This window comes from Salmo salar, chromosome 26, assembly GCF_965601325.2.
Source record: "Salmo salar chromosome 26, fSalSal1, whole genome shotgun sequence".
NCBI lineage: Eukaryota > Metazoa > Chordata > Actinopteri > Salmoniformes > Salmonidae > Salmo > Salmo salar.
Genome location: NC_138316.1, coordinates 20,517,321 through 20,536,048, shown reverse-complemented (window position 1 = coordinate 20,536,048; position 18,728 = coordinate 20,517,321). Strand labels below are relative to the sequence as shown.

The 18,728-nt window shown below is 41.6% G+C and overlaps 1 protein-coding gene across 2 annotated transcripts in view; it reads right to left on the bottom strand.

The window, feature by feature from the left end:
- LOC106587337 (unconventional myosin-Ie) overlaps positions 1-14,640 on the bottom strand; it is a 52,734-nt gene extending 38,094 nt beyond the window's left edge. For both annotated transcript variants that reach the window (XM_014175644.3, XM_014175645.3), the window contains exon 1: positions 14,332-14,640. In XM_014175644.3, the coding sequence (XP_014031119.3) occupies positions 14,332-14,334 (3 nt within the window). In that variant the 5' untranslated portion in view covers positions 14,335-14,640. The remainder of the gene's footprint in view (positions 1-14,331) is intronic.
- Positions 14,641-18,728: the final 4,088 nt, after the last annotated feature.

The following is an 18,728-nucleotide window of genomic DNA, read 5'->3' as shown; positions in this document are numbered from 1 at the left end:
CAGGCCTAGACAGGAGAACTCCTGAATGGGAGAAGGGGAAGAGGGAGGGCCACTCACTGGAAAACGCATCAATGCAGCAGGAGTTGTTTTTACAATGTGTACCAAAACTGTCTGGGTCCTGGGCACAGTACTACTGTGGCATAACATGGCTTAAATGAGCCCAGAGTGCCTCAAGTTACTGTGGGATAGGTCTGTGAAGGTCAGACACTGTTCAATTGTGTGGCTGGAGCAAAGAGAGGTGGATGTATAGTCTCTAAGACACGTTGAGTGCTTTCAGCGCCTGGAATTTTAATCACCGCAAAGGAGAGTAAGAGAGATAACTTCGACAGTGACAGAACAGGAGGGATACAGGCGGTGGTGGTGGTGGTGGTGCGACACGTCAGAAAGAAATGTGAAAGAGAACCTCGTCATAAGGGGTGTGGCTGGCTGGGTGTGTAGAAAAGCATGCCTTGTGCTTGTTCATGGTATAAATAGAATAAGGGCCCAGTTTATACATTGCATGTATGGGTCATTTTCCTCCTTTGGCTCCACCAAGTTCATTCCTCTGCTTATGAACCAGTCCTTTCAGGAGGGCAAACAGATGCCTGACATAGCGATCAGTCCAACAGGATAACAGCAGAGAACACATTCATTTCACTAAGAGGACACAAAGACACATAATCCGCCTGTGTCAATAACATCAGTTGTGTGATAAGCTGTCCGACAGAGGTGAACTTCTATACAAGTCAATATTTGTGTTTTGGGCCTTGCTGCCTCTGTGTACATATACAGAGAGGAAGCCACACTAGGTGCCAACTGTACAGTAAGTCCCCTACTAGAGCGCATAAATTACAGCCTGCCATAAAACTGCCCTGCCTAAACAAAGTTTGACAGATACATACAAATATACAACAGCTTTTAAGAGATATTAGCAGCCCACAAAAGGGAAACATAACCGAGAAGTTAATCAAAGCCAGACGTGTGGGAGCTTGATTAAACACTAGCAAGAACTAAAACTCTCTTTCTGCCATCTATTTTTGGACTGAATAAAAAGATTGAACATTCACCATAGTCATACTTAAATTCAACTGGGTGCATGAAAAAAAAACAGGGATGTCCTGGGAACAGTAGAGCCAGATTGGGTGATCATTTATCCTAAATGATAACATCTGGCATGGCTCCCAGGAAGGTAGTGTCAGAGAGATGAAGGGCTGTGTGTACTCCTGATGGCATAGAAAACAGGCAGACTAACGATGTCGGTTAGAGCATCTTACTCCCAGCCGCTCCGGGAAATGGGTGCTGGCTGACGACCAAGAGCAGCACAACTCCCATCTGAGCTGACGTTAAACACTCAGGAAGTCATCAACAACGACCTCTCTCCAGAAAGCATTCCACCCTCCCCAAGTGTGGCCTAATAACCTGGCCTACCCAACAGAACACTGGTAATAACCTGGCCTACCCAACAGAACACTGGCACAGACCTTTACTTTACACACCCATGCATTTACAGTCTGTCTAGGACTGGGTATGAGGCTGCTGTCTGTCACTGTGTTTCCACACCGCATGCCCAGAGAGATCAAAATAAAATACTTATTTTGGAATACTTCGTTTTGTCACTGACTTACTTTGTGTCTGAACACTCCAAGCAGCTGACCAGGTCTAAAAAACGAATTGGAAGAGAGCTCAAACTCAGTCACTGCTACAGAGACACACACACACATTGAAAAATTATCCCAAATACAGCTTCATGAATTCATGTTCTGAATATACACAATGAATCCAATGACAAACATTTACATTCCACAAAGACAACCTTAATGAATCACAATCAGCTTCACAGTCACAAAGCAAATGTTCACACACCAGATTTCACTGCAATACTTGACACAATGAAGAAGAATAAAAATGATAGATGTTGCAGTAGGCTGTTTGTAGTCCTTTCCAGCTTTGAAGGGAACAATATAGCACAGTTTCAATTATATCCAGCTGACATTCTCTAGATTCTCTGACATTAATCTTATATTTTGTTGGTCACTATAGAATTGCTAATGGATTGCAGAGCTACATCACACCCTTTCATTGAGGGTTACAGTTGATGTTTGGTTCAGTGATATGTACAGTTAATCCATCCATCCATCCATCCATCCATCCATCCATACAGTACTAGTAAAAAGCTTGGACACACCTACTCATTCAAGGTTTATTTTTTATTTTTACTATGTTCTACTTTGTAGAATAGTAGTGAAGACATCAAAACTATGAAATAACACATATGGAATCATATAGTAACCAAAAGTGTTAAATCAAAATATATTTTACATTTTAAAATCTTCAAATTAGCCATCCTTTGCCTTCATGACAGCTTTGCACACTCTTGGCATTCTCTCTTCATGAGGAATGCTTTTCCAACTGTCTTGAAGGAGTTCCCACATATGCTGAGCACTTGTTGGCTGTTTTTCCTTCACTCTGCAGTCCAACTCATCCCAAACTATCTCAATTGGTGATTGTGAAGGCCAGGTCATCTAATGCAGCACTCCATCACTCTCCTTCTTGGTCAAATAGCCCTTACACCGCCTGGAGGTGTGTTTGGGGGTCATTGGCCTGTTGAAAAAGAAATGACAGTCCCACTAAGCGCAAACCAGATGGGATGGCGTATCGCTGCAGAATGCTGTGGTAGCCATGCTGGGTAAGTGTGCCTTGAATTCTAAATAAATCACAGACAGTGTCACCAGCAAAGCACCCCCACGCCATCACACCTCCTCCTCAGGCAGACTAACGATGCCGGTTAGAGCATCTTACGCCCAGGCGTCCATTGCTCGTGTTTCTTGGCCCAAGCAAGTCTCTTCTTCTTATTGGTGTCCTTTAGTAGTGGCTTCTTTGCAGCAATTTGACCATGAAGGCCTGATTCACGCAGTCTCCTCTGAACAGTTGATGTTGAGATGTGTCTGTTACTTGAACTCTGTGAAGCATTTATTTGGGCTGCAATTTTTGAGGCTGGTAACTCTAATGAACTTATCCTCTGCAGCAGAGGTAACTCTGGGTCTTCCTTTCCTGTGGCGGTCCTCATGAGAGCCAGTTTCATCGTAGCGCTTAATGGTTTTTGCGACTGTTCTTGACATTTTCCGGATTGATTGACCTTCATGTCTTAAAGTAATGATGGACTGTCGTTTCTCTTTGCTTATTTGACCTGTTCTTCCCATAATATGGACTTGGTCTTTACCAAATAGGGCTATCTTCTGAATACCACCCCTACCTGGTTGCAGCACAACTGATTGGCTCAAACGCATTAAGAAGGAAAGATATTCCACAAATGAACTTTTAACAAGGCACACCTGTTAATTTAAATGCATTCCAGGTGACTACCTCATGAAGCTGGTTGAGAGAATACCAAGAGTGTGCAAAGCTGTCATCAAGGCAAAGGGTGGCTATTTTGAATAATCTCAAATATCACCATTTTTATTTATTTAACACTTTTTTGGTTATCACATCAAATTAAACTTTATTTGCCACATGCGCCGAATACAACAAGTGTAATCTTTACCGTGAAATGCTTACTTACAAGCCCTTAACCAACAGTGCAGTTCAAGAAGAAGAAAATATTTACCAAGTAGACTAAAATAAAAAGTAATAATAAAAAGTAACACAATAAGAATAACAATAATGAGGCTATATACAGGGGGCACTGGTACCGAGTCAGTGTGCAGGGGTACAGGCTAGTTGAGGTAATCTGTACATGTAGGTGGGGGCGAAGTGACTATGCATAGGTAACAAACAAACAGCAAGTAGCAGCAGTGTACAAGGGGTGGGGGGTCAATGTAAATTGTCCGGTGGCGATTTTTATGAATTGTTCAGCAGTCTAATAGCTTGGGGGTAGAAGCTGTTGAGGAGCCTTTTGGTCCTAGACTTGGCGCTCCGGTACCGCTTGCCGTGCGGTAGCAGAGAAAACAGTCTATGACTTGGGTGACTGGAGTCTCTGAAAATGTTATGGGCTTTCTTCTGACACCGCCTATTATATAGGTCCTGGATGGCAGGAAGCTTGGTCCCAGTGATGTACTGGGCCGTACGCACTACCTTCTGTAGCGCCTTACGGTTAGATGCCGAGCAGTTGCCATACCAGGCGGTGATGCAACCGGTCAGGATGCTCTCGATGGTGCAGCTGTAGAATCTTTTGAAGATCTGGGGACCCACGCCAAATCTTTTCAGGCTCCTGAGGGGGAAAAGGTTTTGTCGTGCCCTCTTCACGATTGTCTTGGTATGTTTGGACCATGATAGTTTGTTCGTGATGTAGACACCAAGGAACTTGAAACTCTCGACTCGCTCCACTATGGAGCGATGTTAATGGGGGCCTGTTCAGCCTGCCTTTTCCTGTAGTCCACGATCAGCTCCTTTGTCTTGCTCACATTGAGGGAGAGGTTGTTGTCCTGGCACCACACTGCTAGTTCTCTGACCTCCCTATAGGCCGACTCATCGTTGTCGGTGATCAGGCCTACCACTGTTGTGTCGTCAGCAAACTTAATGATGGTGTTGGAGTCGTGTTTGGCCACGCAGTCGTGGGTGAACATGGAATACAGGAGGGGACTAAGTACACACCCCTGAGGGGCCCCAGTGTTAAGGATCAGCGTGGCAGACGTAATGTTGCCTACTCTTACCACCTGGGGGCGGCCCGTCAGGAAGTCCAGGATCCAGTTGCAGAGGGAGGTGTTTAGTCCCAGAGTCCTTAGCTTAGTGATGAGGTTTGTGGACACTATGGTGTTGAACGCTGAGCTGTAGTCGATGAACAGCATTCTCACATAGGTGTTCCTTTTGTCCAGGTGAGAAAGGGCGGTTGGACTGCGATTGAGATTGCGTCATCTGTGGATCTGTTGGGGCGGTATGCGAATTGGAGTGGGTCTAGGGTGTCCGGGAGGATGCTGTTGATGTGAGTCATGACCAGCCTTTCAAAGCACTTCATGGCTACCGACGTGAGTGCCACGGGGCGGTAATCATTTAGGCAGGTTACCTTCGCTTCCTTGGGCACAGGGACTATGGTGGTCTGCTTGAAACATGTAGGTATTACAGACTCGGTCAGGGAGCGGTTGAAAATGTCAGTGAAGACACTTGATAGTTGGTCCGCGCATGCTTTGAGTACACTTCCTGGTAATCCGTCTGGCCAGCGGCTTTGTGAATGTTGGCCTGTTTAAAGGTTTTGTTCACATCGGCTACCGAGAGCGTTATCACACAGTCATCCAGAACAGCTGGTGCTCTTGTGCATGCTTCAGTGTTGCTTGCCTCAAAGCGAGCATAAAAGCCATTTAGCTCGTCTGTTAGGCTTGCATCACAGGGCAGCTCGCGTCTGGGTTTCCCTTTGTAGTCCGTAATAGTTTTCAAGCCCTGCCACATCAGACGAGCGTCTGAGCCAGTGTAATAATATTCAGTCTTAATCCTGTATTGACACTTTGCTTGTTTGATGGTTCGTCTGAGGGCATAGCGGGATTTCTTATAAGCATCCAGATTAGTCTCGCGCTACTTGAAAGCGGCAGCTCTAGCCTTTAGCTCAATGCAGATGTTGCCTGTAATCCATGGCTTCTGGTTGGGATATGTACGTACTGTCATTGTGGGGACGACGTCATCGATGCACTTATTGATTGAGCCGATGACTGAGGTGGTGTAGTCCTCAATGCCATTGGATGAATCCCGGAACATATTCCAGTCCGTGCTAGCAAAACAGTTTTGTAGTGTAGCATCCGCGTCATCTGACCACTTCCGTATTGATCGAGTCACTGGTACTTCCTGCTTTAGTTTTTGCTTGTAAGCAGGAATCAGGAGGATAGAATTATGGTCAGATTTGTCAAATGGAGGGTGGGGGAGAGTTTTGTATGCGTCTCTGTGTGGGAGTAAAGGTGGTGTAGGATTTTATTTCCCCTGGTTGCACATGTGACATGCTGGTAAAAATGTGGTAAAACTGATTTAAGTTTGCCTGCATTAAAGTCCCCGGCCACTTGGAGCGCCGCTTCTGGGTGAGCATTTTCTTCTTTGCTTATGGTTGGTTGAGAGCGGTCTTAGTGCCAGCTTCGCTTTGTGGTGGTAAATAGATGGCTACGAATAATACAGATGAGATCTCTTGGTAAATAGTGTGGTCGACAACTTATCATAAGGTACTCTACCTCAGGCGAGCAATACATCGAGACTTCTTTAATATTAGGCATCGCGCACCAGCTGTTATTGACAAAAAGACACACATCCCCACCCCTCGTCTTACCAGAGGTAGCGTCTCTGTTCTGCCGGTGCATGGAAAATCCCGCCAGCTCTATATTGTCCGTTTCTTCGTTCAACCCCATCTCGGTGAATCATACGATGTTACAGTTTTTAATGTCCTGTTGGTAGGATAATCTTAATAATAGGTCATCAATTTTATTTTCTAACGATTGCACATTAGCAAGGAGAATGGAAGGCATTGGGAGTTTACTCGGTTGCCTCTGGCTTCTCAGAAGGATCCCTGATCTGCGTCCCGTTTTCCGGCGTCAATTCTTCACGCAAAAGGCGTGGATCTGGGCCTTTTCCAGTGAAAGCAGGATATCCTTCTCATCGGACTCGTTAAAGGAAAAAGTTTCTTCCAGTCCGTGTTGAGTAATCGCTTTTCTGATGTCCAAAAGTTATTTTCGGTCGTAAGAGATGATAGCAACAACATTATATACACAATAAGTTAAAAAATAAGTTACACAAAACGCAAAAAAATAACTGGTTGGTTTGGAGAATATAAAACGTCAGCCATGTTCTTCGGGCCATCTTACATGATTCCATATGTGTTATTTCATAGTTTTGATGTCTTCACTATTATTCTACAATGTAGAAAATAATAAAAATAAAGAAAAACCCTGGAATGAGTAGGTGTGTCCAAATTTTTGACTGGTCGTGTAGCTAATGAGATTATGGGTATTACTGGCACAATACAATGGGAAATTGTGTGGCACAATAGTATTGCGAACTGATGATTATAGGAAAGCCATAATGAGCCAATAGACTTAATCTGAGAAGTGACGCAGGGTGAAAACAATGGTGACTTAGGGCACGGTGACAGACTGAGATGGGTCTCCATGGGGCAGTGCTGTAGCCGAAACACTGAATCAGAGGCCTATGATCTTTTGACATAATGCGACAGTGGGAAGGAAACAAGCTGAACAGATAAAGGGAACTCAGCTCTTGGCAGAGCGTGACATTTTTCCATCTCCACAGCTGTCCTAACGGGTGAGAAAACACATGCAAATAGAAGCTTTAGATAGGTCTTTTATTACTTATTTGTTGCTGAACAGTTTCACCTCCTTAGTGTGGGAGACTGTAGACAGCGGATATCTGTTGAAAATTACAAAAAAGGTGTACTTGTCTCTCACTGTGGTGCTACTTGTTTATCATTTAGCAATAAGGCCCGGGGGGTGTGGTATATGGGCAATATACCACGGCTAAGGGCTGTTCTTACACACCAAGCAACGCGGAGTGCCTGGATACAGCCCTTAGCCGTGGTTTATTGGCCATATATCACGGCCCCCCACGTGCCTTACTGCTATTAGAAACTGGTTACCAATGTAAATAGAGCAGTAAATGATTATTACATTATTTCTTTTAATACCTGTAGTATAGGGCCTCATATACCACATCTGTCAGCCAATCAGCATTCAGGACTCGAACCACTCAGTTTATAATAAGAATTATTACAATTATGCACCAGTAACACTAAAGTGACATAAACATTGACATGCGACTGATGATTAATCTGTGCACCCAGGAAAGAGATTGATAGACCTGGGAGATGAGCTATCCTTTTACTGGAACGCAGGCATCCCCCATGGAATTCAGGGCATGTTTGTCTGTATGCTAGTGAGCAAACATAACCCTGTCACTTCAGCTCAGATCCACAGACAAGGCAGAAAATATCCAGAGGCAGACAGAAGACTCCAGCTGTGCTCAATGGGGCTGATATCATGGTAACTACGTTTGGAAACTATGAAAATTATAGTGACAACTGTTGTGAAATCTTTGTCTCACAGCATGAAATTGCCTAAAATATGTCAATCCTATATACTTCAAGGAAAAACATGAGTTTCCATTTACTACACATGACACCTCTATAAAACATAGCAGCTGTTTAATTATTGGCCAGACTAAAACAGGTGGGTATTGTCTGTGAGAGAGATGATATCACATCAGCCTAGAAGTCTGATCAAAAGTGGCCTCTACTACATGGGACCAAAGTGCAGCCTGGCACAGTCCTCCCCATCCCTCACTGGGGTAATGGGAGACATTCGCTGGGAGAACAGACTGTGCTCTCAATTGGGCTGCAGCCCCAGTGAGGGTAGAGGCCTGCTGGGCTCCCAGTCCTGTGGGTAGTGGTGTGAGAGCCAGGCTCACAAACAGTGTGCTGTACCGAGGGCTGGGCAGCAAGAAACCTGGGCAAGCCAAAAGAGAAGAGGGGAGCTGACAGTGAGCTGGCTGGGACACACAGACCCAGATCACTTTACAGAGAGGAAAATGCAGCTGGCTGTTCCTCACCTGACCACCACATTCACAGCTGGCCCAGGTTGCTGAGGGATGTGTTTCAGATTTCAAAGAATATCAAAGGCCTGCCTTATCACTGAACCGACTGAGGAAAGCAGAAAATTAAAATAAATATTTATGGAAACGTTCATTAAACAAAGGTGAGGCAGAAAATGGGTATACAATTGGATCTCAAAAGGAGAATCCTCTATATTTTTGCTTGCTCCAAAACCACTAGACTGACAGGTAACCCTACATTATAAAGGCATCAATGGCCACAGTTAGCAGGTGCTATTAGTTTGCACAAAGGGAACATTTACTTGTCAGTAAAGAACAATGGGGTTTTGGTTTTGGAGAACAAACTGCCACCATGCTTTAACTACTGAGGAATACTAAGTAAGTGCCAAACAGAGGAAGTTGCTGTGTTAATGGCATCATGAATGGTCACCATGAAGCGGTATCCTCTAATGTGATGCACTTTAAAAGACATGGCAGGATGTGGCATCACATCAGACAGCATATCTGTTTGAAGACAGAAAGGTCAACATCAGCTCTTCATAAAACTAATGAAAATGTTAAACCTTCAATAAAAAGTTAAATTAAAGCAATGCTCATTTTATGTTTAATTCGTCCTTTTAACTTTTCATTTTGCACAAACAAACCACAAGGGGTTACAACTAATGAGTAAATATCCTTCAGGGGAGCTTCTGTGAGAACATTATCAGATTAGTATAGCCCAGACCAGCGTTTAACACCCATGAATAAATCTGATTCTACACCTTCCAGAGGACAATGGCAGAGCATTGATCCAGTCTGATTCTGCCATCTGTTCTGGAAGTCAGTAAGTTGGAACTTAGAACCTGTGTGATGGCTTACGGAACGCCACGAACATGAAGATGGAGCTTTGTAACAAAGACCAATATGTGTGGGATTGATAAAGAGGAGAGTGTAGGTTTACTGGACCTCTGTGAACAAATTTAACAAGTTCCCTAGTTCTACAGAAGGGGTGTTCGCCATGTTTTAGAGAAGGTCTCAAATTCCTGCAAAAATATTTTTAGCAATGCAGGGTGGAAAATGGAGCGCAGGCTTTGAAATGGAGCGATGTTACTGAGCATTCACCTCCCTGCAGGAAAAGCTGATAAAAACCATATGCTGTCATACTGACCTAGTATTCAGCATCTGGCAGTGGGGCCTATGAGTGATGCTACCGTCTGGTGCTCCAGACAGTCAGAGTGACAGACTGCTTCTCTCCACACAAGCCAAATATTAGAGTTCGCTCAATGTGGCCCCAAAAAGCCTTTCAAAAAGGAAGAGTTTTGCACTGAGTAACTGCAGTGTGTTTCGCATTGGTGCATTACATTCATTCTTTATCTCTGACATCAGACTAAATAGAGGAGAATATCTGGGGAAGGTTTGTTATTTGACAGAAAGTCTGTTTTTGATGAGCCAGGTTCTGACACATCCAGATGACGTGCTATGATCTTGTACGCAAAACAGCAACCTACTTTTGGAGCAAACCTGGGAGAAAAAATTGCTCCTTTCATGTCCAATTTTTCCAGTGGTGCAAAATGTTAAGATGCAAGACGTATTAAATGTATTCTATCTGGTTCATTGAAAGGATACGTTCAGTTGTGTCCAACAGTTTCATATTGTTTTGAACTTAACCTTTCCATTCTCTGCTTACTGAATATTATGCTCAATAAATCTGTCACTGATGAAGGGATCTGTATATACATCGCATATGTTCTACTGTCATTAAAGCTACCTCACAAGAAGGAAACCACTCCATTTCCTTCTGGTCATTCAGCATGCAATTCAGCACCCATGCCAGGGAACCGCCCACAAGCGCTAGCCTAAATAAGAATATCTCCAACTTCAGCAGAACCAGGGGAATATCAAAGGCCTGCATTATTCTGCAGAATACTACCTCTGAAGTGAGTCAGATTGTGCCTCAAGGCTAAAAGTTGTCTAATGCTGGCTCATCTAGATGTTGTGTGCACAGCATGCCGAATCTATCTATCCTCATCTCTGGGTTCATTCATTGGAATCTACTATAGAAGGAGAAAGAATGTTTTTAAAACCACTATGAACCTACAGAGAGGTTGTCGTCCAGTCATCAAGCAATGTAAATGCATGCATTTTATGGTACCTCATATAGGAGGACAATGGGAAAATCCATTTGAATTCAATCAATTTTGACAGCAACCCTTATGATTTTAACTAAACCTTCCATACATATTTGTCCATTGTAGAAGTGGTCAGAAAGAGATAAAGAATGCTTCCATAGATAAAGGTGCTCAAAGTTGACGTTTTTTGCATACCCCACCATACCATAAGATATCCATGTCTTCATCACTGGAGAAGATAAACGGTTGATTAAATTTAAAAGCCTGCAAACAGAGTTGTCAAACTGTTTTTTTTATTTTTATTTTTTACCTTAAACGTCAATTATCTAAAATCGCATAAACTCAACAAAAAAAAGAATATTTGGATGTTGTACTTAGACCCTATTTGACATCATTTGAGGTTTTTGTGTTGTGCCCGCCATCGGTTGAGACACCACATGCTCTTGAATACAGGGTGGGTGTCATGTTTTGGCTGATAAATGTACTAAAATGGGAATACCATTTCAAAATCTAAATTTAAATTGTACCACAAAAATGGTTGCAGGTCCACAAATCAGACAACGTTAACTTGAATGGGAATAATCTGTTTACAATTACACTGTCAATAATCCTCCATAGGAAACCTATTGAAGATTGAAATCATAGAAATATAGATAATAGAATACACATGACCATATTAAATTGACACTAGACGGTGGGTGGACTGGAGGTCCTCTTTGTGGTAGTAATTAGAAGTTACAATTTAAATTCAAATTTCAACAGTGTACCAGTTAAATTGCAGTGGTCTGAAGGGATAGGATTGATATTTCCATGATTGAAATGACACCCACTCTGTATTCAAGAGCATGTTGTGTCTCAACCGATGGCGGGCATAGCACAAAAACCTCAGGTGATGTAAAGTAGAGTCTAAGAAACTATCAAATAGTTTGACAATCCTGTTTGTAAGCTTTTAAATTATATCAAACTCAAACATGTATCTTTTCCAGTAATGAAGACATGATGTCTCATGGTATGCAAAATGGACACATCTGAGCAGCTCTATCTCCTGAATGTTTTGGCATTCAGGTGCAAAAAGTCACTTTCTGAGCACTTCTTCCATGGGCAAACATGTATGGAAAGTTTTGTTTAAATCAAAAGGGATGCTGTCAAAAAGTTATTCAATTTATATGGATTTACCCCAATGGAAGCTCACGTAAAATAGTTCAGTTAAATCTCCTATAATCATACCTCATTGTCCTGATATAACATGAAAATACTTTATGTTTTCAGTTTGACTGTTAGCTAAGGTATAGAGCTCAGTTATGTGCTCCTGAGTATGTATTATGTAAAGGTTTGTTCCTTGGATTCCCTTGTGGGAAACCAGATCTACAGGATCCATACACTGTGCACTTGGAGCAGAGCAGTGAGACTGCATAACAGGGTTGACCTGTTCTAGAGAGACAATATATGGACATAGGGCAGGGTTGGTAATGTCAGAATACACACAGTGTACAAAATATTAGGAACGCCTTCCTAATATTGAGTTGTCCCCCCTTTTGCTCTCAGAACAGTCTCAATTTGCCGGGGCATGGACATCACAAGATGTTGAAAGCATTCGACATGGATGCTGGCCCATGTTGACTCCAATGCTCCCCACAGTTGTGTCAAGTTTGCTGGATGTCCTTTGGGTGGTGGACAATTCTTGATACACACGGGAAACTGTTGAGCATGAAAAACTCAGCAGCACTGCGCCTTGCACCTACTACCATACCCTGTTCAAAGGCTCTTTTGTCTCTCCCATTCACCCTCTGAATGACACACGTACACAATCCATGTTTCAGTTGTCTCATGGCTTAAAAATCCTTCTTTTAACCCGTCTCCTCCCCTTCATCTACACTGATTGAAGTGGATTTAACAAGTGACATCAATAAGGGATCATAGCTTTCACCTGGTCAGTCTATGTCATGGAAAGAGCTGGTATTCCTAAATGTTTTGTACAGTAAGTGTACAGTACATTACATTACAAGTCAAGCAACGTCATTCAGTGAATTTGGGCAATTCAAGCGGAACAAATGATAAAAAATGTGAAAAAAAAACGTATTTAATTGAATCAAACAAAATAAAATATACATCATTGATTAGACCCAACCTCTGCCTTTAAAGAGAATGTAATACTGCAGTTGACCTGTTGGATTCAATAAACAGTATTTTAGCGGATATCCACATTGGGATATCTGCCACAATGGTAATGGCCTCATGAACTCTGGTCTAAACACAAAGCAAGAGGCCATGCAACAGGGACAACTTTCCCCCATAACTCTCCCCAGTACGATTAAGCTGCTGGGATGACATTCAGTAAGCAGGAGAAACCGGTCTCCATGTGGATAACACACAGGCTGCTCTCTGTCTCCTCTTCCATGACCAACCTGTACTTTTTCAAAGTAGGGCCGGGCCGTACCTCACGCACCAAACTATACCTAGGAAGTGGGAGCTGCATGTCTGTCAATATAGGTGGTTGCTATAGTGACTGTATCTGCAAGCCACCTTTCTTTTACAACACCCCCCCTACAGATGTATAATTATATGGTAAGTGAGATGAAAGTTGTTGAGTAGACAACAATTAAAAGGGAGGCGTTTTTTTTCCATTATGCCATATTGACTTAGTTGTGAGCAGTGTGACCCACCTGTATCACAGAGAGTAAACAAACAAGTTTAACAACGATCAGGGCAGACTGTTTCCAACTGGGCCCTCTAGGTCTCAAGAGATCCATGATCCAGTTATCTTTAGCATGTCTCACTAAGGCTTTGGTATCCGATACACACTGTTGTCCAAAACATTTTATTGGTTCAATGTTTCATGGTTTACTATATCTGTCGTCCACATACAAAATCCTACTCAGTTAGAGAGGGAGGGTGAGAGAGAGAGTTTGAGAGAGTTTGAGAGAGAGAACTTTTATCATAAACATATGGTAGGTAGGCTGCTCCTCAAATAGGAGAGGGAAAATAGTGGATTGGATTGTTGTTGCATTCTTATCAACATTCCATACAACCTGCTAGATTGGATTGATGACATAAAGAAGACTAGAATAAGCATTTAGTCCATGTTGTTCTTTGAATTGAACTTTACACTGTAGCAAAACAAAACCTAACATGATTGCAATTCCTGTTTACTTAAAAATATATAATTCCGTGAAGTAGGCACTCATACATCCAGCTATGTTATTATTCTCTATGGCAATTAAAAACATAATGGCTATTGGTTACAATAATAGGAAACTTCACAACAGCCTCTAAAAATGACCCTTGCAGCCCCTCAGTAGGCTATGACTCATGACAACATGACCTTGTTGAACGACTAGCCAAGTTAAACTAAACATTTCTCCAAATAGTTTGGTGACAATATACAGGATGCAATATCGGTCTTATTTCACAATTCATAAAAATGATATGATCATTAGACTAAAACATAAGATTATATTTCATTAAATTACATTGTCCCCTTGTATTGACAGTATTGATACTGTGCAATAGGAATATGCTGATCTTGAGATTTATAACAATGTTATGACATGTGATGGAAATGTAACGTCATAGTGTCACGAATCCATTAGATCTCTGTATATTTAAGAATTTATAAGAATTGTCACATCCCTTTCAACAATAGATATTATCGTGTTCCTTCATAGCTATATGACATGATTATCCCAAAAAACAGTCTGTAACAGATAAGTTATCTTACCATTTTCTCTCCTTCCACAGACAGTAACAATGTATCTCTGTATTCCGTATTGAACAGGGGCTGTCTCAGTAGTCGTCTATTACTAAAAACTGTAAAACGTTGTTGTTTTTGCAGTAAGACAAATTCCAAATAAACAATAAGATCCCAGATGCCTTCCAAATAGGAACGCACGGATTCTCCTCAGGACCTGGTTGCTCTGTCCATACTGTAGCTATTGTCTAAAAGTGAATCGGCACAGGAACTGAACTCAGGCTCCGAATGCTGCTGTATGTTTGAGCGGTGAAGTTAAACTTCGAGGCTGTTGACTGAGCAGCCTAACCAAACAATCCATAAATGGAAAATTCGTCTTTATCCCTCAGCCAATAGGAGCGAGATCTGGACGCGTCACTCCAGAGGGAATCCCACCAGATGATTTTGGGTACGTTGGAGAACGCATTTGCTGTGGGTAGAAAGTGTGGCGCAATCAAATCAGACAAATAAGAGCTTTGAATTTGATAATAATTTATTCTGAAAGAGGACCATATTGTACAAGCATTATACACTTTATGATACTTTTAGATCACTCCTGGGATAGCTTTTACAAATGTATCTTTTTTATCTTTTAGGTTGAATTTGTGTTTGAAATTCACTGCTCGACTGGGGGACTTTACAGATAATTGTATGTGTGGGATACAGAGATGAGGTAGTCATTACATTTTTTAAAACACTATTATTGCACATGCAATTTATTAGAGTCCATGCACATTTTTACTCCTGAAAAGATTTAGGCTTGCCATGACAAAGGGGTTAAATACTTATTGACTCAAGGTGTTTCAGCTTTTCATTTTGAATTCGTTTGTAAAAATTGTAAAACACATAATTCCACTTTGACATTATGGGGTATTGTGTGTAGGCCAGTGACAAATAAAATCTTAATTTAATCCATTTTAAATTCAGGCCATAACACAATAAAATGTGGGAAAAGTCAAGGGGTGTGAATACTTTCTAAAGGCACTGCAATTAACATAACCTAAATAATAACCATGTGAATGAATGTTACAGTATGACATTTAAAAATGTCTCATGTGACAGATGTAAACAACTGTGTGAACACAAATAACTGGAGCAGTGGGATGAAGACAAATCACTCATTGTTCACTGTGTCAAATATAGAAAGAGTTCACCCAGGCTGTATCACAACCGGCCGTGATTGGGAGTCCCATAGGGCGGTGCAGAACTGGCCCGGTGTCGTCTAGGTTTGGCCGGTGTAGGCCGTCATAGGAAATAAGAATTTGTTCTTAACTGACTTGCCTAGTCAAATAAAGGTTCAATTAAAACAAAAATTATATATATATATATATATATATATATATATATATATATATATATATGTATATATATATACTATGCAGTGGGATGGCAAAAAATCTGTTTCTCACAGCCAAATTCAAAATGTAATTTGGTTGATTGGATATCTGTAATGTTTTGACAAGTCAACTCTGTCAACTTCAACTCCATCATGTGTCAGCTCACCACGTCTACTGTCACCCATATGTAGCACACACAAATGCGGACATCTCCTGTGCACCAGATCTTTAACTGGGTACAGTTTGGATGTGGAGTGAGGCAGGGAGGGAGCAGGTGTAACCTGTGGGTGTAATGTGGTTGTAACCTGTCTGACAGGCCTAACAATGGCATGTAGGGCTTGCATGCTGCCCATGGCAATCTGTATCAGGTTATGCTGCTGCCATGAATACCAACTGATTTGATTTCAAACATCTGTAGAATGTGTGTGTGTGTGTGTGTGTGTGTGTGTGTGTGTGTGTGTGTGTGTGTGTGTGTGTGTGTGTGTGTGTGTGTGTGTGTGTGTGTGTGTGTGTGTGTGTGTGTGTGTGTGTGTGGCATAGAGCATTTCGAGCAAGACACCCCAACCAAAATAATAATAATTTGGCCACACCTTATTTGGATACAAATAACAACTAACTACTGTATATGTTGATAAGCAAATGCTTGCTAAGGTTACAGTTAGGGTTAGGTTTAGAATAAGGTTTAGGCTAAGCGTTAGGGTTATGGTTAGGGTTAGGGTAAGGGTTAAGTTTTGGGTTAGGATAAAGGTTAAGGTTAGTGGATAGTTAGTTGAAATGTTGTTGAAAGTTATTGTGTGTGGCAGGTAGCTTAGTGGCTGGTCCAGGAACTGAAAGATTGCTGGTTCGATTTCCTGAGCCGACTAGGAAACAAATCTGCTGAGTTGCCCTTGAGCATTGACTAAAACGTAATTGAACATTTACAAACCATCTACTTGGGATTATCCAAATAAAGTATGAAACAAAGTTTTTTTCTTTTTGCCATGAGGCAGAGAGAAAAATGTGCAGTTTTATAGCTAATCTCTTGCTATTTTACAAATTTTGCCATGAGGCTGAGAGAAAGTGTTACTGTTTTGGAGCTAATTTCCTTTTATTCTACACATTTTGCCATGAGGCTGAGATAAAAAAGTGCAGTCTTAAAACTAATTTCCTGTAATTCCCCGCCCAAAAAGTCATGGCTTATGAGATGTTCATATGTTATCTGGGGGTCCACGCTCCGGGGGCACCCCAATCCAAAGGCTTGTGGGACCCCACCTTGCGCGGGCAGCAGGGGTGTGTGCTGCACCAGTGGTGTATGTGTGTGTGTGAGCGTGTGAGAGAAATGTAATTTTGTTATTCAAAGATTTGGAGAGTCTAATAACGGTTCAAATATAATATGAACATTAAACATTGATGAAGAGTTACAGATGCACGGCAAAGCCAGTAAAAACAGGTAAGTAGGGACATCTGCAGGGCAAAAGCTTTAAGCACAAACATTGGCCAGAGAGGAACTTGAGGCTGCAAAAGGATCACTGGGGAAAGGGTGATTTAGATTCTTTCCTTATTTACCTTGAGATACTTTGAATTACTTCTATTTAATGTCCAAAAAACAAATGTTTTAGTCATATCTGCAGCACATTGGAGTAGTAAGTAGTCATATAGATATATATATTCCTATGCAGATTATTATAATGGACAGAATTTTGAGACATCATGCATAAATATGTGTAGTATGAACTCTTCAAAAACGAGTTTCATTTTCAATTCAATGTAAAGAACAGCAAATAGTTGGGAGTTCTCTAAACTGTACCACACTGACATACACTATACAGTGCCTTCAGAAAGTATTCAGACCCCTTGACTTTTTCTATATTTTGTTATCTTACAGCCTTATTCTAAAATTGATTAAATTGTTGTTTTTCCCTCATCCATCTACACACAATACCCCATATTGACAAAGCAATTTTTTTTTTTTTTTTATACATTTTTGCTAATTTAACCACAAAGGTTAAATGAAAAAAATATATATAATTCATCAGACCAGAGAATCTTGTCATGTGCCTTTTACTGAGGAGTGGCTTCCGTCTGGTCACTCTACCATAAATGCCTGATTGGTGGAGTGCTGCAGAGATGGTTGTCCTTCTGGAAGGTTCTCCCATCTCCACAGAGGAACTCTAGAGCTCTGTCAGAGTGACTATTGGGTTCTTGGTCACCTCCCTGACCAAGGCCCTTCTCCCTCAATTGCTCAGTTTGGCCGGGCGGCCAGCTCTAGGAAGAGCCTTGGTGGTTCCAAACTTTTTCCATTTAATAATGATGGAGGCTACTGTGTTCTTAGGGACCTTCAATGCTGCAGACATTTTTTGGTACCCTTACTCAGATCTTTGCCTTGACACAATCCTGTCTCCTAGCTCTACGGCAAATTCCTTCGACCTCATGGCTTGGTTTTTGCTCTGACATGCACTGTCAACTGTGGGACCTTATATAGACAGGCCCGAAAGTTGCCGCTGCTAAGCTTCCCAGTAAAGCAATAAAAACAAGTAAGCATCCCAGAAGAAAAGTGCTCAAAATAGCCCACGTTAACATAATGTAGCTTAAGAAACAAGGTTCATGAAATCAATAATTTGCTAATACCAGATGAAATTCATATTCTGACTATATCTGAAACTCACTTAGATAATACCTTTGATGATACAGTGGTAGCAATACAAGGTTATAACATTTACAGAAAATATAGAAATGCCAATGTTGGAGGTGTTGCTGTTTATATTCAGAACCACATTCCTGTAAAGATTAGAGAGGATCTCATGTTAAATATTGTTGAAGTAATATGGCTACAGGTTCATCTGCCTCACCTAAAGCCCATTCTCATGGGAAGCTGCTACAGACCACCAAGTGCTAACAGTCAGTATCTGGATAACATGTGTGAAATGCTTGATAATGTATGTGATATCAACAGAGAGGTATATTTTCTGGGTGATTTAAATATTGACTGGCTTTCATCAAGCTGCCCACTCAAGAAAAAGCTTCAAACTGTAACCAGTGCCTTATCAGTCAACCAACCAGAGTAGTTACAAA